We start from the raw sequence: 27,820 nt of genomic DNA, 5'->3' as shown, positions 1-27,820 counted from the left end.
TGATTGATTGTGGAATAAAAAATGAACACCTTAAGTCATAATTTGGTTCACACGGCAGCTATGAAAACAAACAACAACAAGGGCTGGACTCGCAGATGAGGACAGTTAGCCTTTTCAGTTGCAAGCAGCTTTGCTTGACAGAGGAGAAACCTTTTGACCCACTGTGAATTCTCCACTGGCAAAGGACTTTTTTCCAGCTACATTAGAAAATACCACACAAATGAAGCGAATTAAGAGAGTTTGACTTGGCTTTTTCCATTCAAAAACATCTGCGGAAACAGAGAAAGTTCCAGTTGGCGTCGTGGAGGGGCTATTAAAATGATTTTCATATAAAAACAAAGAAGAGAACCTGAAAAATTGCAATCTAAATATGATCAGATTGAGTTAACAATTTGTTCAAAATGTTTTTTTTTTTGGTTTTTTTTATGGGGAAGACAGGCATGAGTCCACACTGTATTAAATCACTGCCAGTGTGCTTCTTCTGATAGCTAGCTCCTCAGGCTACTGACTGGACTTATCACACTTCTGCAGGTTGCAGAGATTACTTCCTGCAGGTGATAAATGAAATGGAGAGGCTGTTTTTTTTGTTGTTTTTTTTTTTTGGATAAAGTGCTAGACTGAATGTGGAGAGGTTACAAACATACAATTCCCGTCAATTGAGATGGATTTCTGTATATTAACACCAGATGGCAGAGGAAACACTGCCGCAGAATTCCAAGGAAATAAGCAGAGCTATAAAAAGCATGACTTTAGATTAAAATAGTTAGAAACACATTTCAGGACCAGAGAAATGGCTGAGTCGTCTGTTACTTTAAGGGCTGAGCAATTGAGGTTTGTGTTTTATTTATTATTACATGATGAGAAACAAATGCGGTGAAGCTCTTCGCCTTAAGTAATTTTAAATGTAGCTTCTACAACATTTAAAATACCAGTCAATAGTAATGTACTAATTATACTTGCTATGTGCACATTTATTATGTATTTATGATGTTGTTTCTCAAAATAAAATACATTAAAAGGAATTAATAACGGCAGTAGTAAAGGTATTACATGACAGTTTTACTAATAATGATCAATAAATTAGAATATTAGTGAAAAGTTAATCAGCTCAGTAACTCAATATATAGTTAATTACACACAGGTTGATGTTTTCAAACCTTTATGATTATCTGTTTCCGACAACAAGGTTTTGTCTTCAGACAAAGCCAAAAAAATAACAATGCCCTTATAACACAAAGAGATAACTTACATGAAAAATGGTAAAATAACAAATAACATATTTAAATAAAACCATGGGAATTACTGTAACACACAAATAATGATAGCACTTCAAAAGAAATAGTCATTGAACCACAAGAAGGATTCATGCAGAACAGGAAGTGTTAATTGTTAGAAACAAGAGTGTCGGCATTAACATCGTTATTTTTGTCTTTAAAGGCAGCAATTAGCAAGGTTTAAAGATTTGACAGCTGTCTTTAAATAAACCATTTTTAGAACAAATTCCAGCAAAACAATAATTACTTAAATAGTTGTAAAAAGTGTTATTTTGAGTATTCCTAAGGCCTGTATTGTATTGGTTTGCAGAAAACTGTCTTTGTCTGCTATGTCATTAGCATTGCCAACAAATAGCATTTGTATGTACATCTAAACAAATTCCAAGAATACTCAGAAGATGAAAAGTCAAGGCCAATGTTTACTTCATAGGACAGAGAAAATAGTTCTCTTTACCAGTTTTTTTTTTTGTTTTTGTTTTTTTGAAGTATGATCCTTGCTAAATGTATTAACTTCTCTCTTCTGAGAGAAGTTGTGCCTTTCAACAGAGAAACCTGACCATTCTGAAATCTAAATGCATTCGGCTAAAAGCGAACTTTTAGCCGAACGTAGCTGCCTACTTCTACCTAGGCAGCTAATAGAAAACTGAAAAGGCTGAGAACAAATTACATAATGTCTCTCTCCATGTAGGTAAGACAAAATTAGATTCAAAAAAGTTTGAATACCTTTAAAAAACATTCTATAATACACCATTTACTTTTAACGTAGCCTGAGTTGTTGAACAGCCAAAGATCACACAGTTTTTAATGTCACAGTTACCGAATACAGATTTAATAACTTTATTTTAATCTCTAATTTTGCAGTGTGAAATGTTATTCTGTCATCTCTTCTAGTGAATGCCCTTTCTCTTGATCTTGGCAGATAAAAGCTAAATGGAAGCTAATGGGTTTCCTCGACCTCTTCCTTTCCTTTCTTTGCCCTGAGTGCAAATCATTGGAGCACTCGGACAGTTCCCCACATCTCTTTGCTCAAACACTCATAAGATAATTAAGTGATTCCCCACAAGTTTTCATCCTTGCTGCTTTTCTTGGTTTCAACAACACAGCCAGAAAAATGGACAAATAAAAATCCTGGGACACAATTGAAAGTATTCTCCATATGTAACTTCCCCCAGTCGGAGTAGGAAGCAGGTTTTTGTGAATGAAGGGACCCTTAGCGTGAATGAAGGGTAATGTACATATGAACTGCCAGGACTTAAAGTTGATTATGCATCAGAGAGGGAAAAATTTTAAAGAATCCCCTTATAATCCCTTCAACATTTGTCTGAGCCGACAAACTGAGGAAGTTACATGATGTCAGTGGATCACACATCTGGTTCGAAGACTAGTGCTGGCAATTCTCCTGGGGGAAACAAGAACGGGCACAGCTACACCTAGTCTCTCCCTCCCGGAAGAGCTTTAAATAACCATGCAAATCTTTTATTGGTAACAGAATGCTGGAGCAACTTTACCAACAAACACGAGAGCTTCAACTCCCACACCTCCGCCTCCGCAGGAGAAAGAAAGGGGGAAAAAAAACAGAAAGAAAAAGTCCTGCGTGCAAGTGAAGTTATTGGCTTGCGAGGAATGGAAAACATGTAAGCTTTCATCTGTGCAAATGGCTCAATTAGCTTTTTACTAAAGAATGCAAGTGCAACGTAGAAATACCTTCCTCTCATCCATCTGATTCTAATAACATCTGGCTAAGACAACACTCACTGTTAAAATAAACTCTTAAATAAATAAATAAAAAAATCTACGCAAAACATGACTAGATGTAACAGTTTTGAAATTCAATCTAACTGGTGAATTTTAATTTAAAGCCTCTTTTTGGACACTGATTATGACAAAAATGCCCTTTCCATTAAACTAGCTGCTGACTGTTCTATGTTATATTTGTTTTCATTAGAAAACACTGTGCAATAACAAACTAATAGATGACATAATTAGCATGAAAATGGGAGCACTAGAAAACAACAATCACATAAAATAAAGTTCCTCTTTCATCATTAGGGTCTTCTAGTAACATATCTACGTAAAACCAGGTTGTAAAATGGCATTTATGTTTTAAAATCCTGTTAGTAAAATGCCAGAGAAAAGGTCGCAGTAAACCGAATTTTTTTTCATTTTAGCAATGTAGGAGCAGAAATTGTTTTTGCTTTAACTAAAAGCGATTGGATAATGCTACAGACTTTGTTTGTGTAACAACATTGAAACTGTGGTATTTTTTTACCACAGGTTGTCATAACGGGATAATCACACAGCAGCCCATGCATACCCTAACTTTGAACTACTCACCATTAGTACAAATAACCGTGAATGTAGCAAATCCTGTAAGGTAACAAGATGTTCAACTTCAGAAACTAATCTGCACGTCACTTGTCCTCTCTCACGAGTAAACATATTCATACTGGCCACGCATTTTACGAGCACATTTTATGAGCTCAGCACATCAGACACAAACATCCACAAACAGAAGAGGCATGGCAGAAACAACATCCAAGTAAAGACTAACATTGCTTCAGTCTTTGACATGACTTCAGAACAATAGATCACAATCAGGGGATCAACAATAAAATTTATGTTGTTGTTTTTTTTCCACACCAGTCATTTCAAAAGTCCTACCTTCCACGAGCGTCGGATGTGTCAGTGAAGAGCATTTCACTGTGCAATAAAACTAAAATCAGAGGGCACACGAGGAGGATAATAACTATGTAAGAATTCAGGAAACATGTATTTTTGCAGCTTTCTTTTACAGTACAACCTGCTGCTTAAGCTAGTAGTCCAGTAGCCCACTAACTGGAGCAATTTGTTTTGAATTTATAGCGACAGAAACAGAAAGCTCCTTAAACTGTCAGCCACGGCTGAGACGAAAACACAGATTTAGAAGGGCTTTAATCACAGTTCCACAGCGATAACACGAATGGGACAGAACAAGTGTATCTTGTACCTAGAAGAAAGCAGAAGGGTACATTTCTGATAATAAGTTTAAACTCATGAGCTAACTCATGAAATGTATGATTTATCTCCAAATGCATTGGAAAAAAATAACATAGTGGTGCTATTTTCTCTGGAAAACTTGTGGATATGTGAGTTTTCTCACTTTTAGAGAGGAAACGCTTCTAAAAATGTTTTCTCACATAAAACCTACGTTATGAGGGATATCCTGATCGCAGAATATTTGAAATGATCAAAAATGAAGTTCCTGCCTAAACTGAATTCCTGAAACATAACATGTAATATTTTTTTGTCAGACAGAAAAAACACCAAAAACACCAATCTAGACCAGGTAGAACAAATGAACAATTATATTTCATGTGTTCAAGTAAACATGCATTTACGATACTAAGTATAATGTAGTATCAGCCTGTGACTCAGTAACAATAATTGGTTGAGGATAAATGACTCTGTTCTACATTAGGAACAAAAAAACCCCCAGATCATTGTCCTGATTTTCATTTATGAACAATACGCTCCAGTTTCAAGGCGGACATTTTCAGCCACGATGAGAACTCTTTGAATCCCTGCTACCATTTCAACTGCTTACGACGTCACCATCTTGTCAAAAGGGAATAATAATCACACAATATCTTTATTTTATTTTATTTTTTCACCTTTTTTGGACTTGGCTCCAATCTTCAGTTTGGAAGGCCAGGCTATCTGTGTTTGGGTTTCATCCATGATCTGGAAAAGAGTGAAATTGGGAAGATCATTAGTTCATCATACAGACAATGACATTAGCAGACACTGTGTGTTGGAAAGATGCAAGGAAACTGTGTCTAACTGTTAAAGGAGTAAAGTGATGATGAACACAAAACTAGTAAAATACTCAAACAGTCAGAGGAGCTACAGCTATTACTAGATTTCACTTTGAACCTATTTGCTGAATCAGGGTGCTTTTGTCCAGACATATATTTCTGCTCAGGGTTAAAATTCATCCCACCAAAAAATGAAAAAAAAAATTAAAACAGAGAGGACTTTTAGGTTGGGAACTACAAAAAGGAAGAAAAAAAAAAAAAAGACATCTTTATGAGAAGAACCCTTTGACAAATCTAACCAAGAGCATATGCTAGAGTGGTTTAAAAAACACAAACAGCAGGAAGTGGGAATAAAAAGAGTAAGAAGGTGTTCGGGAGGCACTTGGGTTTCTTAATAAACTCCCGCTTGTCTTTTTTGAGCAATAAGAAGTTCACCTCGACTGGATTAACAATTGCAGTCCATAAACAACGCTCTTCGGAAGAAGCTCGTCCTAAGAAGGGGTTAATCTAAATGGAGAGGGACAAAAAGCCAACAGAATAACACCAGAAGAAAAAAAAGAGAAAAGGAATGATCGCTGTGTCCTAATGGATTTGTCCTCCTCAAGATGTTCCATCCTTGTTTTCACAAACGTCCTGCAGTCTTTTGTTTATTTTCATACTTTCCAGGGGTTTGTTCTTTCAGGGTGGAGAAGATATGAATTTGTCAAAGTTCTCGAAGTCTCGGCCACGTGACGACGCACTGGAGGAGCGTGTCGAGCCATTACAACACCGCCAGCCACCACTTAATATATCTCAGTGGACAACTGCATTGAGCCATAAGATAAACAATGCAAGTCAGATGGACGTGAGTGTGCATTAAGCCCCATTAGTGCTCCCTGCAGATGTTCAAGCTTATTAACACAGACAGAAAATCCAAAATGAGACGACTTTTCTCTTGTTTGTTAATTTCAGTGCCAGGATAACGTTTTGCAGCTTGCAGCTGGTGCCAAATACCTAACAAAGGTATGTGTTTAATTTCTCCGCATGGCCCTTTGGAAGCGGCGCGGTTTGTTTGGGATCCTTTGAAATAAAGTTTGACAGCTTGTCTATTGCCACCTACGCCCACCTGAGAAACGGAGAGTGAGCTCTGAAAAAGTCCAACACATGCCTTTCTTCATTCTGCAGCTTTACGCTCTGAGTCTGTGATGGTTGACTGGAAGCCCTTTCAAGCCTCACTGGTTTCCTACATCCCAGCCCTATAATCACATATAAAAATGGACAGGCTGGATCACCAGCTCGACGAAAACTCTAAGGCAATGTTCAATCTTTTGAACAGGCTCGGTAAAAATTGCCGTTTTTAGAGGTTGTAAAACAAAAACAACAAATGTGCGTCGGTTCTGATTTGAAACACAACATTCATCTGAAACACATTAAAGCAAATTAATGCAAGACAAATTTCTTGCGCAACACATTAGCACAACAAATGCCTTTAATAATGTGAGACATTCTTGTTTTGTTTTTCCAGCTTCGGCTTTACACCATGTCCTAATGTGGATTCAGATCTTGACTTTAACTGAGCCAATCTATAAAACTAGAATGGCTTCAGCAACTTCAGCAGCTCTGAAGCCTTCACAGAACATTTCTATTTCTCATGAGTTTACATCATATTCATAAAGACATGTGTACTATTACACTTATTTTTAAAGGCAGTTGGTTGAATTGGATTTCATGTAGGGGTATCAGACTGAGCAAAAATGAAAACAAATGCTTGGCACTCTTCACATTTACTTTGTAAAAACGTTTGAAAACCACGTACCACTCCTATTTCCCAATTACGCACCGCTTTCTGCTGGTCCATCACACAGAATCTGAACAAAACACAGTAAAGTTTGTGGTCTTAATTTGAGAAAATGTTGAAAATATCACTGGCTAGGGATATTTTGGCTGAGCAATCCATACTTTCACAGATCAGCATTTATTTGTTCTCATGAAGCAATCGCAAAATCGATTCCTTGTGAAATAAAATGCAACAAAAATAAAGCCAAATATTATTAGAGCTGAAAATGCCATAGGATTGTAACAAATAGTGGATGTGGACAATAAACAATTTTTAGTGCCCACTTTCACTGCCGTTGCCTCATAAAGAACCACATCAGTGTTGTGCAAACAGTTCGTCAAAGGCCTGCAGTAGGTTGGCTTTCTAATGAGATGCCACAACATTCGCAATAAGAACTACACTATCATGAACTGTTTCTCATTGTTTTGGTCTTGCTCTTGTTCCTGCGTCACTCAAATTTCTAAACAAAAGGAGAGGTGGTTAAAATTGATCCTTAAAATTGAATAATCGGGTAAAATATTGATCGATAAGTTGACTACCAAAATAAGCACTAGCTAAAGACGCACAATGTTGCCATCCCTTCTGTCTGTGGAGTTTTTTTTTTGTTTTTTTCTTTCTGCAATAAAATCAATGACTTCACATGCAGTAAAATACAGGCCTGAAACTTTAACCTGATGAGTTTTTTTTTCCTAACTGGGTACTTCATGTTATCCTGAGGCAGTAATTCCAATCTATTACAGGACACCCACCCCGCCGTCGTCTGGTACATGTGAGGAAGCCCAATAAATCATCTTCAGCCCAGAGCGGGACGCTATCTGCAATGACTGAAGTCACATGTTCGCGCGGACAGCTTAATGTGGTACAAACAACTGGAAAAAAAAGGCATTTTGTATTTAATGATACAAAGGGAAACCAAACCACATCAGTTCATGCTTTTTATTTGTCTATTTCTTTCTATTTTCACCTTTTTTTTAATTTATTTTTGCTTCAAGTCCTGTGACACGGTCTGGATTTTATCACAGAGGCATTCTTTTAGAGCACTGCAATTTAACAAAAATAATACTGCAGCCAGTTCTCAGAGGTTGCTGTAATTACGGAGGCAAGGATGGACTAAATATAAAACCATGACTGATTCCGTTTTGAGTTTTAGATAAAATTGTAACTGGAAAGTGCGACTTTAAAATTCTATTTTGCTCTTTTTTTTAAGCTAAGGTAAATTGCAATAACTTCAACAAAAAAAAAAGTTGCATCACAGCCCTTCGCTTGTATCGTCAAGCACTTGAGTCGTCAACATTTTCTGTAAAAAGGGCTTTGTTCGGAGAAACCCGCTTCCTGTCCAGCTTTGCTGTTTTTGGCAGCGCTCAGCAGATGGGACTGATTTCTGACAGACCACACACCATTTTAAAGGGCTGGATGGCGTTTGTTTTCACGAAGGGCCTTGAAATGGCTAAAGGTATTTGAACAAATTAAGAAACCTATACATTTACTATTCCACACTTCTTTTTTTCCTGCCACTCCACCCTTTTTTCTAACCTGAACAAATACAGACACTGCTGCGATAGGTTTTCATGGCATCCTATTAACAACACTGATTGGATAGTTGAGGTTTTCAGCTGCGAAGAAGTCTAGAGCAATGTGTAGCATCACAAACGAAGGAAATGTCTAAAAAAGACAGCACATGCAGTAAATGCGTGTGACTGGGTTGTCAAAGCAGCAAATCGGCATGGCAGAGTTGCTGCCTGCAACGGTGCAGCTGTTAGTTCAGCTGGAATGTGTGATTGTGGAGCGAGACGGGGAGAGGGCTTTAGTCGGGTGTAAAGCAGAGTTAAGAGGCTAAAGACAGCAGAGTTCGAGGCGGACAGAGCTGACTCAACCATCCCCTCGAGACTCAACAGCCGTGTCAAGAATCCAAGTGCTAACTCGCAGCTATTGCCTTGTTACTCCTCTTGGCTAGTAATGTTTACATAATTATGAAAAGGCAACACAAATTACAAGGACGGAAGATTTGCAAACACCCTTGTCGAACATTTAATCAACTATATACATCCTCAACCAGAGGAAACCTAATTATTTAAGCCGCCAAAGTAATATTTCTTTACTTTGCTTCTTAAAATCATAAAACAAAAAAATCCCCGCTGAAAAATTGTGTCAACACAACCTGCTTGGCCACCAGGTGGGGGAGTTTATGTTTTTTTCCAGCCATTTTAGAGCACAATCAAGTAATTATGTTGCATTCATTTGTTATAAAAATGCTGCACATATATCAAATGTGACTTAAAAGAAATGTGACTTTGTAATTTAGCGTCATAAAGTTGGTTCTCTGTCTCTTTAACATCAGCGGTCATACCATCTTCGCCGCTGCCATTCCGCAATATCTCCTTAATTTAGGATCTGCTTGAGGAAAAAAAAGCACAAAAAATATAGCTTTTTTTAATAGTATTGGAAAGAAAATTACACAGTAAAATATAAACTATATGTGACATGCAATTCTATTGGTCAGTGTTGTGATAATGACATGACATGTCATAAATAAACACTTCAAATTTTAATAGGAGCCAGTTAAAGTTAGTATCTCAATGACTTGGGCCGCAAAACTGTCTGACCTACTTATGTCAGCCTCTCATAATTTCCTGCAGGACGATCACTCAATCTGGACTGTGGTCATTTTTATTTATTTTATTTCTTTTGATGTCAGAGCAAAGAAATACAAGCTGATTTGGTGCAAAAAAAAAAAAAAAAAAAGAAAAAAAAAAAAACCTAAACTAAATAAATGATGTTTGGCCTCAGATCTAAGCGTGCTGGCACTGTTATATTAGGCCTGGCAAAATTTAAAGAACCACACTCTCTGGGAAGGAGAGACGGAACCGGCGATCCCAGATGAACTGGCTACAAGTTCAAAGTTGCCTCTCAGCTCAAAATCCACTCTGACACCTTCTGTGGTGAACAGTTATCATCTTCACCAGCTTCAGCTTAGGTTCTCAAGTCTCTCTTTTGCCTCACGGCTCAACCTCTGCACTGCTTTCCAAAAAGCTTTCTGGTCTTGGCCATAAATTCAAACTCCCAACAGATCACAATGGGAAACTTTTCCAGCACAACAGCCCCTTAAACTGCCTACTGACACATGTTTTCTATTAAACAATCATGAACCTAATTTGCAGAGAAAAACGCTCACTGCACCAGACTGATAGCAGTGACACATCTGTGGTATAACGGAGTGCAAAGACAAAGCGACATGAAAGCAAGAGGAGGAGTTTGAGGGCCAAAACCAAACGGATATTCCCTCATATGAGCTGCGAGAACTTCGACGGGGCCAATCCCAATGTGGTCCAGCTTGTGGTCTGCTGCCATCATTGTTACTTTTTCACTGACTCTGTGAACAGGGCGGACTAAACTAGACTCAGAGAAGTCCAGCAGATGGTGAGTAAGAGACTCTGATCAACCGAGGTAGCGGGCTTGGGGAGGACGCGCAGGGACGGACCGTTTCATGCTGAAAACTGAACAGCAGATCTCAATCCCAAAGCACAAGCAAAAAGAGTGTGTGTCGAAACAATAAGTACATAAATAAAACTGACCATATGCTTTCACGAGGAAGCTAGAGAACCTGTTTATTAGTTGTGCTGAGTATGTGTGGTGGGGGGTTTGGGACAGGCAGGAAGCCGTCCAACTAAGAGTTTCCATTTTAACCAAATTCAAGGTATTCTATGCACCTCATCCATTTTCTCTCAACAATACTGCTCCGCACTCCACACTTGGTGTTTATTTTCCTGACTTTTACTGGGCATTTACGGGGAATCAGGAGTTATGGAACTGGAAATACTGCTGGAAAAGCATAACGCCGGGACCCCCGCTTCTTGCCAAGTCAAACATCGGCAAGCTAATTATCTGATTTAACGTGTAATTAGGACTATTTCTTTAACACTAGAATTACCAGAGAAGGGTCATTTGACATTTCTACCATTGGAGCCCAGAGGAGGTCAAAATCCCTGGTAATGCTAGTGTTAAGCAAACTTTAAGTCACAGAATTTATATCCATGTACACACAAAGCTACAATACGGTGCATCCTCCAAATTCCAGTGAAGGGGAGAGGTGGGAAAGAAAAGGCGCCTGGCTTTAACTACTTAGGTTAAGAAAACTGCTGCAGGAAAAAATGAAATAGCTGCTTTTTGACATTAAACTCAGCTTCCCAAATTCCAAAACCAAAAGCGGAAAACAGAGAAAGGAGGAACGCTGAAACAAACCCCGCTGTCCTTCAGTTCTTTCTTTACAGCCCAGTAGCTTTCTGAGGAGGGTGTGTAATACAGTCTGAAGCTTGTTTTAGGCAAGTAACAATCTACAAGAGACGTTTCAAAGAGAAGAAAATAACTGGCAAAACTGAGTAATAAAACACAACATGGTGTTGATGTTTGAAATTTTCCAAAAAATGACAGAAGAGTTCATCTAATAGTTGCCATGTATGATGGGGAGGTTGTTCAACATTTACCTAAGACTTTCAATCAGAATGGCTGCAGCAATAAAGCCTGTTGTAAAGATGAGACTTAACATTTTATTGTTAATCTGTTTCAAACGTACATGAATGAACAAATTTGTTTGTACCCCTGCAGTGACATGATCTCACGGTGCATGTTCCATTCTTTATTCATTAAGATGTAGCTGGCAAGCAATCCACCTTAATCTAATTTTGGGAGTGTTGGATAGTCTAAGAAAATACTCCTCAGCACAATGGGAAAATACTTTTATATAAAACCCACACAGATTCACACTTGACTGACATATCAGAAAGAATACAAAGAACTTGGGGTGGAAAAAAACGCTTTGAGACCTTCTAAAATCAAGGAGAATCCTCCTTGTGCTATTCTTTATGTAGCGCCTTCATTAACTTTTATTACAACAGTCCGTAAAAAGACTCACCGCTGGGCCCATTCTTAACAAGATAATCTTGTATGTCACAGTACATTATGTAAGTGAGAATGGCCCCGAGTGTTGTGTCAGCTGTGTTTTGGCATCAGAGTCCTGGGGCCATTTAACGTCAGCGGCGTTCTATTGTTTTTATTTGTTTCGATTTGTAATTAGAAGTGACTGGACGAAGCACCTGACGTACGCTCCCTTGTGAGGAGAGAAGTGTTGCTCGAGCGTAACCCAAAGACAAAGCAAACGTTACCCAGGTGCAGACCGAACACTCACCTTCTGAAAGAAATCCTCTCCGCCGTTCACTCTCCCCTCGGAGGCAGCTAGAGAGAGAAAGAAAGAAAGGAAGAGAGAAATAATTTTTAATACAACTACACAAACATTCACTTTTAAAGGTGCAATGTAATCCTGTGACAGCCAAATCACACAATGATTATAAAGTCCTCACAGTGCTACAGTGTTTTCATTAAGAGCTAGTGTTTATGGTGGATTTCTGTTTCTCTGGATATTTTATTTGGCACATTTACTGGGATTGCTGATTGGCAGCAGTGGAATAAAATGTTCCAAGTAATTTTCTATAATCCCAGAGATGGGACACAGCTTCCGTGAAACAACTTGGTGGACACAAATCTTTCAGCGTTTTACACTAGCCAAAAATGAAGTCTTTCACATATTATAGTCAGATAGTGCTTTTGTGTTTTGTTATTTTTTCACAAACTGGTTGCCTAATCTCTTGGAGCACAGCTTCAAAGAAACTCAAAGCCTGTTTGAAAAATCACCTGTAAGCAAACTGAGCGTTAGGTGTTTACAGCCAGAGCTCAAAACAGAAGTGAGGCAGGTCTGAAGTCGCTCCAACACATCTGCAAGTCCTTCAAACTGCTTCAGCTCTGTTGATCTAAAATACATTATCTGCAGCGCAGGGCAAATTCTTATAATGCTCTACAGCGAGAGTCTAAATGATGCTTTCAGGATGAGTTTTCAAGATGGGTCACAGGCAGTCTTTGTAATTTTGGCAGCAACTGGTAGGCTTTGGTTATTGATGGTGACCTCAGTGAAACAACCGGAATGATATTATTAGAATAGAAAATAAATTCCTCCAAAAATGATGGTACTGCACTGAACTGAAAAGCCACAGAGGAGGTCAAACCGCTGAATGGAGCATATTACAGCACCTCTAATATAATTAGATGATGCCTGGGTCAGGTGATTCAAATATAAATTGGTAAAAGTACGTTGCAAAGCCGTTCTGAAAACAGATTTATTGAAATGTGCACACAAAACGCTGTTTACAGTTTCTAATCCATCCAAACGACCAACCGCCAAAGATCAGTTTCTTGTTCAAGCAGAGATTAAAGCCAGATTGTTGAGAGCCTACATCCAGAGCCATTTGTACTGAAGCAGACTTCAAAATAAACACGTCTCCAGACGAAGACGGAGAGTCTGGCTTTGCTCAGTAGATGAGTCCGTTCCTGGTCAAAATGTGTGCATGTAAAACCATCAGTAGCCCACTCAGCTCATGAAAGACCAATTCTGGCTTCTCTGAGACATTTAGATTCAAACACAAGAATTATTTAAGGAAAAGTTATATTCCCAAAAGCGTTCATAATTCTGAGTCATTTAATTTAAATTCTTTAGTAATCAACAAGAAGATTTTATCTCAGTTCATTTAAAGCAAAATCCCATTTGTGTCACAGTTTATATTTGTAAAGACATAATTAGATGTTAGCTTACTGTCACATTTGCTAGCATAGGGAGCATTTTGGTGCATCCAAAAACCAGTGATGGGAATAATGACATCAAAATAAGTAATGTTACTAACGTTGCTATGTTTTTCAATAGTGAGTAGTCTAACCAAATAGCGTACTTCTTTCACTGAAACAATGCCATTTCCGCTGCTAAAAAGAAAAAGCAGCACATTACTATAATTCAGAACTCAGATCATCTAAGCTAGCATTTTTAACTGAAAGTGCGGATGTCAATTTTTTCTCGAAGAGCTAAAAAGGCGCAAATAAATATTTGAAATGTAATTAATGCCTCAGTAGTAATGTTGTTCTTTATACCTGTAATAAGCAACTTCTCACAAAGCACCCCATGTTCTTCAACAGAACTAGTCGCAAAGAATGACAGCGTTGATGCTAGCTAGCTTGCAGGAGAAGCCGAAAGTCAGGCAAGGTTAAAATGAAGCGGATGGGGTCACGTTGTCCAAGCAGCCTAAGCTTAATTTTACACCGAGTAGCCATATCATTAGTGTACAGAGCTTACTACTTGTAGCTCGTTCTGCTAAGTGTCCATTTTTTATACACTGGATGAAAATACGTAACTTCCTTATTCCATACAGGTGAAAATGGGATCCCACTGAGACAGGATACAGATAAACATGTTGTCAGCTTTTGTAACATTAAGAGGTAATGAGGAAATAATGTGGATGAAGCAACGCTGGATTCCTTTTTAGCTACTTAAAGCGCTTCAGATTTTTTAATTTTATTATTTTTTTAGGTCAGAGTGGCTTCAAAGAGTGACTGATGCTCACAGTGACACACTTGGAACACAACTAAATATGTGTTCAAATCCTCAATTTCCTTGTAAAAATTCAACTGCAATAATTGAGGTGGAAAAAGTCTATAATTAGAACAACAATGTCTCAATGACATTTAATTTAGGTTCACATCAATTACAATAACTGGTGTGATGGTAAATACAAGGATAATTGCTCTGTTCTTTGGCAGCTTTAAATGATCCCAAATTATGAAAACCTTGTTATTGTGCAATTCCCCTGCTAAACTTGAGACTTTCAAGTTTAGTAGCTGCTTAGAGAGCAGCAAATAAGCATGGTTTATTCTCGGGTTGACAAAAGATAAACAGTCTAGCCCAACAGAACAGATTTTCTTCTGCATTCAATTCATCAGAAAAAAAAAATTGCTAATGTCAAACTTAATGTCTCTATTACAGGAGGTGAATAGAAAAGAAATGATTCAGGGTGGGATGTGAGGATGCAACAACAGTTTGCCTCTCCAAACTGTTTTTGCACAGATGGTTGACAAACATGCACCAATAATTTTGCCAGTGATAGAATTCAAACAATTTTATTTTCAAATACCCAGATGGACCATGGGAGTTTAGAGGTTGGGAGTAACAGCTGAGCCCTGCAGGATGTCTGGGGTCCTGGTTGATCCGATGGGTCTGTGGGTCATGGGTTGCTGATGTTGGGGGCTCACTTTGCTTTAGCATCTTTTGGGCTCTCAGGGAGGCCCCTGGTCTTGGTCGGCACAATGTTGGTGACCAACCTTTCACTATGTGTGGGCGTGTCCTGCGTCTCTATTTTAATACACTATAGACACTTAGGACTTTGGTGTTTAGGTGGGCTAGACACCGCTGTTTGCAAGTAGTGGAGGCAATTATTTTTCACACAGTTTTAATATTTATTGTTAAAATTTGATACTGAAGACATTTAAGTACAACAAAGAAGCTGAAACAGAAAAAAAAAAAATCTGTAAGTGGGCACTTTTTCAAGGGGCTGTGTGCTTAAATCTCCTAATTCCCAGCTTTAAATGTTCAAGATAATGCAACTAAACAGCCACTGGTAAATTTAACTGCATTTGCTCTGCATACCTCAGTGTACTGTTTTAGCTAATGTATGTGTTGTTTCAGCTAGCAGTGCTCTATGTGAAAGAAACCAAAGGTTTTTACAGCGGTTTTGCAGGCAGAGCAAAGGGAAGTGATCTTGATTATTTTTATGTAGCTCTTAATGTAAAACTTTAAAGTACTCAGTATGCCATGCTATTTATTTTCCATGAAAGGAGGTTGTGCAGCCAGTATGACGAGGATGGAGATGCTTTGACTACATAAAATGAGAACAGGAGTAATTCGTGCCAGAATGGGCTGTATGGAACTCTGCAGGGTTTACTTGACCAATGCAACGTTCATATAAGAGCTGCTATTGTGCAAGTAAGTAATTTTGCAGGTGTACGCTGCAGCCTCATACTGCTATAAACTAAACTTAAGACTTTAACAGTATAATTCTCAGTTTTATGACAAAATATGTTTTGCATAATGTTCCTGATACATAAAAAGAGGTAGGATTTTTTCCCCAATAATGAAATTATTAAGGAAATTATTAGGAAATTTTCTTTAGGAAATTATTTTCCTAAAGGAAAATAATGACAACTTTAAATAGCAAAGTAAACAATAAAACAAAAATAACATGAGAGTTAAAGCTGGAGATAAACAGGGAGATGTAAGAAAATACATTGCGTAAAGAAAAATACTAGTAATAAGTAAGGCAAATACTAGTAATAAGTAAGGCAAATAGCTCAACAGCATTTTTGGAACAAGATTCGGGAAACTGAAAGGAATCTGCATGTTCTCGCTCATGAGTGAGAACATGAGTGATGTGTTCAGAGAAAAAACATCCTGTTGAGCGCACATGGAAGAAGACTTGGGAGGGACACAGCACGGGGTCTCTGAGCTCTGCAACAGTGAAAAACACTAACTTTAACATGTCCTCTGGGGTGGACATGCTCCTGCATGATGCAACAAGCTAGCAGTATAATCATCTTGGTGAGGTTCTGCACTCAATTCATGAGAAAAATTAAAATGCAATTTAAATGCAATGAGAATTCTAAATGCTTTATGTTGGGCATCTATTAAGATACACCTGACCACATCTTGACCTTTCCAAATAAAAGTGATCAGCAATAAGTATAAGGAACATTATTTAAGTTTGTACGTTAGGTACAAGTTTGTAGAGGGATATATAGCATAACAGAATGGATGGAAAAAAAACTGATTACATTTACCATGAAGCTTTTCCTCCTCTTAATGGAAATAAGAGGAATATAAAGCTGCCCCTAAAATGCTCAACCTTCAGCTGAAGATCCCAGTCAACTAAATTTACACATATAGAAAAGAAAAATGTGTCTTTGTTTGACAATAACACCAAAAACTAAAAAAAAATAAATCAATAAAATATTTATTAAATATTTACTGATGAAAATTGTTCTCTGCAGCACGTTTTTGTCCAAACAAAAGAAGGCTTTAGTGTTGTCAGTCTGTATTATTGAGGTGATTGAAAAGCAGGAAAAAAAGTTGATAAAAGAACCCCAAAAAGTGACTTTTTTTTATAAGTATCTAGAGAAGAGAAAGAGAAAATTTTCCATAAAAATACACAGCTCATGCCTTTCTGCTTAGAGAACCGTGAACCTTTTTTTCATTTTGTTTGGCCCAGAGCTAAAGAGCATATATCTATTCTTCCGCTGTGCTTTACATAAAAACAATCTGCTTCTGTGTCTTTTCAAAGGTTACCTGAGTTCAGTGCGCTCTCCTTCGTTCCAGCAAAAGCATCCAACTAATCGGCCCAGATTTGCATGTTGCAATCAGTTCTGTCATCAGACCCACTTTGAAAAATATGCACTGAATATCAACAGCTATTCTCTTTCGATGGCGATTTGAGAAAACAGTTATGACATTTGAAGGTAATCAGACACACACCCTTGCAATTTTCCCTATCCGACTTCTTAAATGAATCTCATCACTGTAACGGGATGAAAAGGGCGACGGACATCAGAAGGGAAAGCACCCGGGGCTCGACGCTGCCAGATGAAGCGGGAGCGTCTGGGATTCATTACTCTGCGGAAAGACAAAGGTTCTGGGAGAGTCCGCTGTTTTGACGGTAAAGGAATGTAAACAGCGCTTATTTATACGGTTATGACTTCAATCCACACACAACAGTCCGCAAAACAATAGAGACAGAAACCCAAATCACAAGGCAATTTTGACATAAACAATTTCACTGTTGCATAGTTTGAGTTGGACACTACTGAGGGTTAGCGAACGACCGAGAGGGAGCACAAGTTCAAGAAGTTACAACAATTCCAAATGGCACACATGCAAGCCATCACGCATTTAGTTTTGACACGCTATATAGAAAAATTTATTCTGACATAATAAAAAGATGCATGACCAATGCATGTTCACCTGTGGCACCTGTGGGTTTTCAAATTGGTCCTACGTGGAGGGATGTAGTTTTGTCTTAGCACAGAATTCACTAATCAGAAATTCTTGTGTACATCCTCTTTATTCCAAACTCGATATTGTGATTCCAATTGTTTTTATTAATTAGCACCCTAACTTTAAAGAAACAATTTGTTTCTCTGCTGTTGCCCAGGGTGACCAAGCTGGACAAAAATCAACAAAATCATGAACTTGTAGTGTTTCAATAATTATGCTTTTCTAGTTAATAACATTATTTATCTTTCTTTTTTTTTTAAATGTAAAAAAAAACTGAACTCTTTCATTTACAATTTTACAATCAACTTACTTTAACTCAAGTGGTGATAGTAATAGAGAGATCACCTTGAGGATAGAGCAGGGGGCATAGGACTGTAAAGATACAGAGGAGATCGCAAACAGTATATGTGCTGTTTTTTAAGCACTTTAAAACAGCTTAAATTTGCACTTGAGAAAGTGCAATTTTCTATTAGTTTACTTGTACTCCCTAATGTCCCATAATTTCTAGACAAACCAGTTAAATAAATGCCATTATTATATATGTATTTTAATTTCTTCTTTTAGTTTGTATACTAAAACCAATGCTATCTTAGAAACTTGATTTTATTTTATTTTTTTTCAGGAATAATTTTTGTTTCCACAATTACCAATCACCAGCCCCTATGAGTCAGACTGATAACACTTTGCATGGAACTCTGTAAATTAGACCCAGTTTGATATTTCCAGTATGAGTGAAATGTTTTAAAATGAAGCCTGAGGAAGCAGAAAGTAAGAGGCTACACAGGAACCTGCTGGACGAGACAGAGGCACCAGAGTTAAGCTAATGGTCTGTAAGGTAAACACAGTCTGCTGTTAGTATATGAACTGTGCTAATCATACTAATAACTTATCTGATACTGGTGACATTTTGAAATGTGATATCTAGTTGTTTTGTCCTGTGTGGTGTGCTCTCTGGTTATTTTACAAACAATTCATTCCTGATCTCTGAAATACTCTTAAAAGTTCCACGTTTCTTCAAATAAATGAATGAATAACTGAATCTAACACATAAAAACAAAGCTGAGCTTTTTACTTTCACATATTAAGTTGGGCTTGTAGAAAGAACTTAAGTATACTGTGATAGAATAGACAGCACACTTTGGGATCTTGTTAATAAGTAAATGATATGTAATTTTCTTTAGGTGGATTTTATTTATGGATGCATCTGTCTCATAACCTAGGATTCTACCATACTTATAGGTTTAGATACAGAGAGAGGTAGCCCAGTAACTCTGGGCTACCTCTCTCTGTAAGAAAAACAAACCTTTTATTGTTAATATGGCTTTTTTTTTTTTAAAGCTGATAAATACATATTTTGTTATTTACAATATAAAAATACATATGGATAGATCAGTGAAAGTAGCAAAATTATACTTGTGACGCTTGTGACTGAAATTTTGAAAAATTACAGATTCAATATAAAGAAAACTCCTTATGATTTCAGGGAGGACAAGTCAAACCTGCAATGACAAAAAGATGAAAAAAAATACAAAACATTTTATTTCAGAAGAAATGGAATTTTCTTCTTTTTCATTATGTTCAGAAACATGACTAGATACCTCTTTTTCCTGAAAAACTAACAGTATGCTTTTGCGGGCAGAATATGGTAAAGATGGCTGTTTTCACAATCACCTTTTAACCCTCTCCTCTAAGTGATCCGTTTTTCTCAAGTCTATGATTATCTTCCAATTTTGAATTAAGAAATGAGACCACAACATTTCCCTCCAGTCCTTAAAAAGCTGCTTAAACTTCACATTCTTGAAATTGCTTTTCTTTGACGCCACTTATTCACCACAAGTAAAAACCTACACTGTAAAATGTCTTTTACACAAAAAAAAGAGCAGCAGGGAAGTAGTGGTAGAGAGATTTTAAACCTATTGCTCATAAACAAGCAACAATATATATATAAGGCATAGCAAACACACTTCTCTAAACCTTTAACCTCTGAATCAAAAATGGAAAGCAGTGACAAAGTTAATACCTAACTAATAAAAAAATGGCTTCATATTTACTTCAGTCAAGATACAAGTAATTTCCCACCAAACAGGCTTCAAAATAGATTAACCCTGTTAATCAAATTTTTAACCCTGTTTCAATGGACAGATTGTACTGAAGAGATCACATAAAGAAGTGGACTTATTGCTAATTGAACACACCAAGCTGGTTTTATAACATATCATCTTCTTTACATTTTATGTACTCTGTATTTTTCTGCATCTGAGAAATATTGTTGAGCCGTAAGCTTCCTTTTCTGCAAAAACTAAAACATAAGAAAGGATTCAATATCTATGGGGGTGCTCAACTCGACATCTTGAAAATATCCATTTCAAATGCGAACCACTAATTCAAATCCCAGTTTGCAATAAAGCCTTTTTACAAGACTGGCTTGGTAAAATGTATGCCAAACAGATTTAATTATTATCAAAGCTTTTGGCAATTTCTTTAAAAACAAAGATTAGGGTTTGGCAAAAACACATGAATATAACAGAGAAATATCACAACTAACCATTTGTTGTAGCTTTGTGACTATCAATCATCAATAATCCATTTGTAATGAGTCTGATGAAAATCCGCTCGGCTTCTCTTCATATGCCTTCTTGTTTTCTGATTTGTTAGCGGATTTAGTAAAACGTATGATTTTTAAAACAGCTGTTTTTCATTTGCCTGAGATGACAAAGTTTGGCTCATCATCTCTACTAACCCCCTTTTAGGCACAACATGCAATTAATCTTTATCAAGGGCAGTCTAAGCAATGGCAATTAGTCATTGGTTAGACTGAATAACAAATGACTAATTGGTTAATAAGATAATATTAACCCACATTAATATTATCTTATTAATATGGATCTGTAAAATAAAAATGGGCATTTTTACAGCTGTGAGATCTTCTAAGTTTAGCTAGACATGAGTTCTGGCCTGGCTTATGGAATTAAAAACTAAAATATGATATAATATTACTTTCCTATTTTCATCACGGCATGAATGACTCACATCAAGGGACAATGAGAAATAGGGTATTGCGATATCCTACTGCATAGCAAAGTGTAATTTTGCCTGATCTTCCCTGATAAAATGTACCAGAAAATAAACCATATCAGAATATTGATATGGTTTATCTATTTGGTGTTCCTTAGATAGAGGACCACTATCTAAATCCAATGTAACCTATTTTCTTTAGATATTGAAGCTCATGGAAAGCAGCAGCTGAAATCACATTGCAGTCTTGCAATTACATTACAATGTAAATTTTGGCCGCTATTGATATCTAATATAAATACTAATGTTATGGCAATACAATAACTGATATTCACTGAAACTGTACATGCTTCCATACTCTTTCAACATTGTAAAATAAATGATGCCCCACTAACATTGCTTCTCTACTTCAGTTGAACACCCATAATCCCATGCTGCATTCCTGTCACTTCTACATACCCAAACAAATTCCACATGATCAACACTCTCTCCATCCTAAAACACATTACACAAACGATGACAAAATGGAAATAAATATTGGTTATTGGTATCTGTCCAATCTGTTTCACTTATGGAGCCGATACCTGTATGTTCAAAACTAACCAACGGCCAACACCAATGTCAAAGCTGATACATTGTGCATCTCTGGTAAAATGTTTTGCTCCTTTGTAAAATTTCAGCATGAAGGCATCTTCTTCACATATGGACTGCGTTCATGAAATGTTTAAAAGATATTCCGGGAAGTTAAGGGGGCTTTCAAATGCATTCTTGAACTTCTTTGGAGCGTTTTCCACACAGCTCAGTGATAGAATGTCTATAAAATCAGCAGATGAGAGAAAATGTGCAAATATTACTTGAAACCAGAGGATTTGCTACGAGTGAGTGAACGTGCTTGGCGTGAGTTGTATGTCGAATTCTTCTTGAAATCGTAGATTTGCTCAATAAATGTGCTATTCCTAAAACATGGCATGTAGCGTCAGGTGCTCTTCTGAGAGTTTTACAGTCAATCGGTGATTTCCACAACTATACTTCGTGCATCATATTTAGCCTTTCTCTGCTACCAAAAGACCAGTTCCCGCAAAACTATGGTGGTGGTGAGATGGTCCATCTCCAAAAGAAAAAAAGAAAAAAAAAACAATCACCACGAATTATGTATGTAAAAAACATCTGAGCCCAATCAGCTGCATGTTCTCATGAATCCTTCTAAATGTTCATGGAAGAAAAAGAAAACAGACAATACAACTGATAGCATTTGACCTGGCTCCTTTTCCACGGAAAGGGCTGCTCTCATTCATCCAGACTACACGTCTTCCTCCGCTGACCGAATGTTTCTACAAGTGTACGACCTTGTAGCTGACAGGTAGTTGGCAGTGATGGGATTGAAAGCTAAATGAAAACAGATAACTCTGTTTCCCCGTGAGCCGTTCTGGGATACTTTTATTTATGTTGGCATCTTAGCAACAGATTCCAGCACCTGAGACGCCTTTCAGCTGTTTCTACATGGCAACAGGGCTATCTATTTGCCCATTCATGACTGATGCAGCTGAAGGAGAAACAGCTGTCTGGTTAATATGCGCTGCTGCATCAGTCCTGCCAGAGAAGCTTTCTAAGTTTTCAACATAGACATCGTTTTTCAAAGACAACTGGAAGGTTATTACCCCCTTTTTTTAGGCCAAAAAATCATTAATATTTTACCAATTAATCTTGTTCGTTGATGTCTATCAGTCGTTACATCCTGGCTGCCTTTTATCGCTTAATCCACATTCCTTGTTGTAACTCTTAGTCTAAAAATAGTTTCGGGGTTTGTTTTTTTTTTGGTTGGAGCAACAGATCACATACCTAACACATAACTTACTGTCTGCTTTCTGTGTTTCCTGCCTCTTTCCCTTTGACTGCTAGAGGTTCGGTTATAGCAAAAACATAGGTCCGTCTATACCCATTTTAACCTACCAGTGAATCAAAATAATAAAATCCAACACCAAGTATACAAAATACATAGCACATACATTGAAAGTGGGAGATGTCAAGGAGTTTAAGTGACTTTGAACGTAGCATAATTGTTGGTGCCAGACAGGCTGGTCTGACCATTTCAAAAACTGCTGATCTGCTAGCATTTTCGCACGCAACCACATCTTGGGTTTAATCCGAAAATGATAAAGCAATCAGAGAGCAGGACTTGTGTGGATTAAAGTGTTTATATCAGAAGTCAGAGGAGAATGAGCAAAGTGGTTTGAGAAGACAGAAACCCAATTTTAGCTCATAAAAAACTAACAAAAAACAAAACAAAACAGCTGCCACACTTGTCGACTGTAATCAGCAAACTATGGCTAAAATTCTGACAGGTTCGCCAAAGTTGGGTAGTAAAAGATGGCAAAAATATCCCCCTGTTCTGATTAATTTTGATTTCTGCAGCAAGATTTTAAGATCAGAATTTGACACAAACAACATAAAACCATAGATCCATCCTGCATTGCATCACTAGGTAACACAGCTGAAGGTGAAATGGTTCAGCAGAATTTCCCTTATTATATTAAAGTTTTTAGGTCTCTTATGAGAGTTCCATTTACGTTTATGTGAAATTAACGTGAAAACATTAACGGCAGTGATAGCCTCCATGAAACTTTTTATCTTCCTTGCAGGTCTACTATCCCCCATAATCTACATTTAGCTTCTCTAAATATGAAAAAAGGCTGCTCTTCCTAAAGATATTTCTAAAGTGGAATGTAGTTGTAGTCTTGTATAAACTCTTTTCTTGCTGCTGATTTTCATATGGAGCAGTTTGCTGAAATAGTGGGCTAATTCTAGCATGTTTTTCATGAAAAAAGACTAATATTTTATCCCATTACAAATATTTTACTAAACATTTTTTTGCAGCATTTAGACCTCCAACACACATGTAGTCTTTGATAGAAAACAAATTTGAAACTGAGTTTAAGGTTTATGTATGTGAACCAGATACAGAGTAATACCTAAACACAAAGGTTCATTTTACACTTGCCCACTCTGGCTTTTTGTACTAATAACCACAAAAATGAAGCCATTTTTATGGTTCTGTCCAGACTTTTTCTAACTTTGATTGTGTTTCCATAAATCTTCCAACATGTTAAGCCGATGCTGAAACTAAAAGGTGAATAAAGTCAGGAATAATACACGAGCTGCAATTGTTTTTGATATAATATTTAGCCTCTTTAGTATGCGCTGGATCAAATTCTTATGAATATTTTTGTAGTTACTGTTGACATCTTTGCCAAATATTAGCAGAGCATTGGTATTACAAGGTTTTTGTAGGAATTTCAGAGACACTGGAGACGCTTTTTTTCTACAACAGAGCTTAAAATATCCAAACTCTTTTGCGCAAGGCCTAAATCCAGCATCTACCGCAATGAGTCATTCTGACTGTTAATAATAAGCTACTTCCAAAGATCTACTAATAACAGCAAGACACTTTTTATTGACATATACTGGCCTGATATGTAAATATTCCATTATGTTAGTATTAAACAATATTATTTCAAGGATTTCAAGTACATAATTCTGTTTCTCAAAATTTTAAAAAATGACCACAGTTGAAATTCCCAGCCTTTTCATCAAAGTAAAAATATGCTTTTTTTACTTTGACATTGCAATCACTTAAAACTTTTTCGGACAGCTCACACCCACAGCTGACGCCTATTCCCAAGCAGCTCCTCTCTTCTCCAACTTCCTGCTCGGTTGCCAAGCAACTACGCTATAAAACACATTTACTAAGTGCCAGATGTTCCTGCCTGACAAATACAAAAGCCTACCGGGAAAACTAGATTCACTCACCCTACGGTCACAACAATAGGGAGTCTAAAGACTAAGAAAAAAAACCAAACAAACAAAAAAACGTAACCTGATCCTATGACAACAATTTTATTAAAAATAAATTTCTGCAGCATGTTCAACAAAACCACAATCATGTTTGTTGTAGAAATAAGATGTTTGTGGTGAAATGTTTGGGTCATCTTCCCCTTTATCTGCCTTGTGTAAACACTGCCAAAGGGTTACATAATGATATGCATTCCTGGTGCCTGGTATCTAATAGATCCCCCACTGAGTGTAGGGAGTCGACTTCTATAAACATTTCACTGTACTATTAGGAAATCACTGACATTTGATGATCATGTCTCTTTAGTTACAGTGCATAAGACCTGCCTTTTAAAGATGAGACAGATCTGTATAGAAGATTATTTTTATAGTTTTTTTTTTCTTTTGTTCTATTCCTGAACTTCATTACTCAACCTCTGAAGTGATACATTTGTTGGGGATTGTCAGAGTGTAATGATACAAATTTCCTAACTCATTTAAGGTTTTGGGAAGTTTCTCTCTTAATAATTAGATTTCCTTTTGGTTCTCCACCCACTCTTTATATATATATATATATATATATATATATATATATATATATATATATATATATATATATATATATATATAATTTGAGTGGAAAATGTTCCAGTAATGACTGGGACTAGGTGCACACATAAAACGGCTTCGCTCCAATCAAGGCAAGTGGAGAAAGGCAGATTGTTCTGGTTGCTGAATGAGGAGAGAGAACAACAAACCGAAACCCAAGGTTATCCACATATAAACATTAAAAAAAAGTGATGCTGAGGGAGGGGTTAAAGGCTGGCTGGTTTGGATGTGTTGGTGTGGCTGGTCTTTGCGTTTACGTGCTCGTGCGCACCCCCAGTGAAAGACTTTCTAAAATAGCAACCGCAAACCAGACAGAATGTAAATCTGTGCTTTGAAAACGACCGATGAAAAATAAGTTTGAGGGCCATAGAAAAACAGGTATTCATTTCAGCCCATTTACAGCTCCAGCAGCAGAAGAAATGGGTCACGGCACTCCAGCTTGACTCAGAATGTCGAAATAGCACGCCTGGTTTTATTTTCTTGAGTAATGAAATACAGGGTTTTCTGTAGAGTGAAGCTCAATTATATTACAGCTTCTGAAAGTCTCCTCCTGCCCAGCATGGAGGAATTTCACATGTAAGCAAAGCTAAATAAAATTGGTTAATTGCATCAGCATGTTTTAGAAAGAGAGAACAACTCAGAAAGGCAATGCCAACTAACAAAAAACAAATTAAACCAGTATTTAAGTTTACCTTTCCTGGACATGCTGAATGTTGTTAACGTTTTATGATTTCAATGACTACTGAATAGAGGGACTTCAACTTGGCTACAGAAACATATATGTTCTTTCAAAGTACATGGAATTTAATGTAAATGGAAAACACTGAATTACTGGTGCTTTCCACAACGTTCATAGGCACTGGACTCACGTTAGCATAGTTTTGTGACGGCCTACCCTGCACAGCAACTACAAAACTCCTATTCAAAGTCGTCAAATACCCCACTGTTCTTCTACCTGACATTGTGTAGAAGAAGAAAAAACAGCAATGATGCTTGTTCTCAGAAAAGGTGCAAATTGAGAGGTAAGCTGTTTTCTGGCGTCACACAGGTGTGTACTGCTATTCTGATAAAATATCCAAAGTAAATGCAACTATTACACACACCTAAAAATATAAAAAAATATTCTTAATATTTTCTATACTTTTGTTATTTCCTTGTATTTTTTGCTATGGAGTCAATAATTATCTGAGCAGTTCTTTAACTTGACTTAATTTACTGATGGTACATGAACATCATCACTTCAATCCAGGAATTTCCACAAACCATGATTTGTCATTATACTATATAATAAAGTGGAGTAATGTGCATACAGAAGCTAATCTATCTTATTTTTGCTAAATGATAGGGAAAACGTTGTTCAGTTAGTAGGTAAACTATTCTTATTGGAATCTAAAACTATACATAGATCAAGAGTTAAGGCACAGCCATCTTAACTCTTATTCAGCATGAAATCCAATCAGAGTCTGGTGAACAAATCTTTCTGAACGGCAGACAATTTCCAAATCTGGACACGAGACAGGGATTTTCCTTTCTGTTGCTGGCCCACTCTCTTGTTTTCCATTCTTTGCAATGTTTCAATCCAACAATAATCTGTTAGAGGATTCTCTCCAAGTTCCCAGCCTTTCCATCTTTACTTTCACTTTAGGCTCATCACGTATGAAAAAAAGCATCATCTACTATGTCCCAAAAACCCAAATACTTCCAAAGTCCATTCACTTGTATACATTATGATGAACATAATAATAATAAAAAAACATGTGTTGCAATATGCAGCTGTTTTAAAAGTTGCTGATGCCTGAACTTCTCCACTTTTGTGTGAGAAGGTTTAATGAGTATTGAGCTGTAGGGTTGGGAGAACCCCAGCAAAATCTGGAAACTTCGATGACTGTACCATGGGTTTGATGGAACAACATAGCAGTGTAGAACCGTCAGTGTTGAGAAATAAAGGGGAGAATGAAGGGAAAAATCAAAAGCCAGCAGAACATTCCCCGAAAGACACTCACTTCCTGTCTCAGAGTCTTACTCAGCAGCCAGGGGAAAGAGGAGGCTGAGGCCCCTTTCACTTAGTACCCTCATTATAAATTGGTGGAAAACCTAATGAAGTCATTCTTTGAGTTATAGGAAAAAGACAACAGCTGAATTTTCTTCAAAGGTCTAGATTAACTACTCGTTTTTCTTTTTTTCATAATTCTTTTTTTATACTGGCTAAATGGTTACATTTTTAAATTTAAAGCAGTTATTGCAAATTTAACTACCGTACTACAGCTATTGCTAAACATAAGCAACATTACAGCAATAAAAACATCTGGACTAAAAGAGGAAGGCTGACTATTAGGCTCGGATGGTAGTACAGTATTACATATATGGGGTATGTATCTAAAAGATTTTTACATATTTATAAAACTATCACTATGTTGTAACCATATAGAATGAAATTGATAATCTGGAGAGGGGGGGGGAATCAAGATCCTCTGCCTTCTTCCAATGCTCCAAGGACTAACTACAGAACTAACACAGCTTGGTCAAAAACAATCAGAACCAGGAGGAGGGTCTTAGCGTTGTTAATCTTGTG

General features: G+C 37.1%; 1 protein-coding gene across 1 annotated transcript in view; it reads right to left on the bottom strand.

Moving 5' to 3' along the window:
- LOC122842125 (protein bicaudal C homolog 1-like) overlaps window positions 1-27,820 on the bottom strand; it is a 67,423-nt gene that overhangs the window by 27,687 nt on the left and 11,916 nt on the right. Inside the window, exons 2-3 of the mRNA XM_044135720.1 lie at window positions 12,067-12,113; window positions 4,925-4,994 (exon numbers count right to left, since the gene is read on the bottom strand). Of these exons, the coding sequence (XP_043991655.1) occupies window positions 4,925-4,994; window positions 12,067-12,113 (117 nt within the window). The remainder of the gene's footprint in view (window positions 1-4,924; window positions 4,995-12,066; window positions 12,114-27,820) is intronic.

Source organism: Gambusia affinis, linkage group LG13 (genome assembly GCF_019740435.1).
Source record: "Gambusia affinis linkage group LG13, SWU_Gaff_1.0, whole genome shotgun sequence".
NCBI lineage: Eukaryota > Metazoa > Chordata > Actinopteri > Cyprinodontiformes > Poeciliidae > Gambusia > Gambusia affinis.
The sequence above is the reverse complement of the archived record's forward strand: the minus strand, read 5'-3'. Positions and strand labels throughout refer to the sequence as shown.